The 2,551-nt window shown below is 44.3% G+C and overlaps 1 protein-coding gene across 1 annotated transcript; it reads left to right on the forward strand.

Annotated features, from left to right (window-relative positions):
* The first annotated feature begins 689 nt into the window (after window positions 1–689).
* LOC143865430 (uncharacterized) lies at window positions 690–1,466 on the forward strand. Its single transcript, XM_077375810.1, has one exon. The coding sequence runs from the start codon at window positions 690–692 to the stop codon at window positions 1,464–1,466; it is 777 nt and encodes a 258-aa protein (XP_077231925.1).
* The last annotated feature ends 1,085 nt before the right edge of the window (window positions 1,467–2,551 follow it).

The following is a 2,551-nucleotide window of genomic DNA, read 5'->3' on the forward strand; positions in this document are numbered from 1 at the left end:
CTCCTCGATCTGATAATCGACAGTCACAATCTGGTAACCGAGCTCCCTCGCAACAGTTCGAAAGGTACAACTACTCCTTTGAACACATTCCTAGCAAATATCCTTTACGAAATTCAAGGAAAGGAGGATCTCCTATGGCCACCAAAGATGAAAGGTACCGGTCGAAAGCGTAATACTAGTAAGTATTGCCATTTTCATGGCGACCATGGTCATACTACAAATGATTATTATAATTTGAAGAATGAAATCGAAAGGTTGGTAGGGCTCGGGCGAGTTGATAAATACTTGTTGAACCTGAAGCATAATGGGCCTTCCTACAAACCCGAAGTTCCAAAGGCACCCGGTCCTTCTAATCTGACCCAATCGATCGCCGGGAATGACCAAACTAGACAAATTTCTGAGCTTAAACAGCTCCCAGATTTAAGGACCGACGCTCCACTCAGAATCGCAGGGAACATCAATGTAATCGTTGAGGGAGTGGCCTTAGAAGGGCCAACAATTTCTGGACAGAAGGCCTATGCCGCCCAAATTCATGCGGTGGAGCTCTAGTAAAGAAATTGCGATCGGATTCTACTTACAGCGGGGAACAGATCGTCTTTTCCGAAAAAGACTACGACGATGTTTTACTTGCCCATGATGATGCGATCGTCGTCCGCCTTATTATTGCCAATTTCAGTGTGAGTAAAGTAATGATAGACACTGGCAGTTCTGTCAATATCTTACATTACAATGCTTTTAAAGAGATCCATTTAGACTTGGACAGGCTTAAACCAGTCGAATGGTCTATCAATGGATTTTCTGGTGGATCGATTAGTATCAAAGGTAGGATAGACCTACCTGTAACGTTCGGTACCGAGCCTCGGCAGAAAACCATCATGCAAACTTTCGTGGTTGTAAAGGTCCCCTCTACTTATAACGCCATCATAGGACGCCCGACTCTAAACAAACTTGAAGCGGTCGTCTCGACACCTCATCTAGAAATCAAATTCCCGATGAAAGCAGGAGTGAGCGAGGTTAGAGGAGATCAGGAAAGAGCTGGAAATTGCTACGCTGATTACACCAAAGTGGTGAAAAAAGCAAAGGAAGCTTTCCAAATAGCCGGTACCGATCCACGATCGGATAATTACCAGACACGCGGAGAACCGATAGAAGAGCTAACCCAGATACCGTTGTTCGGGGAAAATGATGAAAGAACAGTCCAGATCAGATCACTCCTCACTGGTAAGATCCGACCCAGTGTGGTTAATTTTTTGAAAGCTAACGCAGATGTTTTTGTATGGTCTGCTTTAGATATGCCGGGTATCTCGACGGACGTTGCCGTCCATCGACTCAGCGTCGACCCCTCTCATAGACCCGTCAAACAAAAGAAACGGAATTTCGCTCCTGAGCGACAGAAGGCTATAAAGGAGGAGGTCAATAAACTTCTACAAGCCGGATTCATCCGAGAGATACATTATCCAGAATGACTTGATAATGTAGTAATGGTAAAAAAAGCGAGCGGGAAGTGGCGGATATGTGTCGACTTTACCGACCTAAATAAGGCTTGCCCGAAGGATCACTACCCCCTTCCCCGAATTGACATGTTGATAGATGCTACATCCGGCCACGAGATGCTTAGTTTCATTGATGCTTTCTCCGGATATAATAAAATACGTATGTATTCCCCCGACATTCCCAAAACATCCTTTGTCACAGAACAAGGCCTCTTTTTTATAAGGTCATGCCCTTTGGCCTTAAAAATGCGGGAGCTACGTATCAAAGGTTAGTAAATAAAATTTTTGCCCCACAGATCGGTCAGAACATGGAGGTATACATTGATGATATGCTTGTTAAAACCTTAAAAATGACCGACCATGTTACCGACCTTCAGGAAGCTTTCGCGGTATTATGAAAATACCAGATGAAGCTCAACCCATTGAAATGTGCCTTTGGGGTGACATCCGGCAAGTTCCTCGGATTCATGGTAAGTCAACGAGGTATAGAGGCTAATCTCAAGAAGATACAAGGCATCCTTGATATGACACCACCAAGAACTGTGAACGAGGTACAACGGCTCGTAGGAAGGATAGCGGCTCTAAGCCTATTTATGTCAAAATCTGCCGAGAAATGTCTCCCGTTCTTCAAAATATTACGGAACATGAAAGATTTTCAGGGACAACCGAGTGCCAAGAAGAGTTCGAAAGGCTCAAACAATACCTCCAATATCCTCCAGTATTGATGAAACCGCTTCCAAACGAAGAGTTATATCTCTATCTAACGGTAAGCCCCTTTGCTATTAGTTCTGTATTGGTCAGAAAGGAACAAAAAACAGAGCACCCCATATATTACGTCAGCCGGGTATTGCACGACGCCGAAACAAGATATCGAAGTATTGAGAAATTTGCATTTGCGGTGGTCGTCGCTGCTAGAAAATTGCGCCCATACTTTCAAGCCCACACAATAGTTGTTCTTACCGACCATTGTGCAAAATCCTTCAGAAGCCCGATACCTCGGGACGATTAATTAACTGGGCGGTAGAGCTGGGAGAATTCGACATATTAGTACGACCTTA

This window comes from Tasmannia lanceolata, unplaced genomic scaffold (assembly GCF_043159265.1).
Source record: "Tasmannia lanceolata isolate RefF3 unplaced genomic scaffold, GAP_Taslan_0.1 ptg000079l, whole genome shotgun sequence".
In the NCBI taxonomy this organism is placed as follows: Eukaryota; Viridiplantae; Streptophyta; class Magnoliopsida; order Canellales; family Winteraceae; genus Tasmannia; species Tasmannia lanceolata.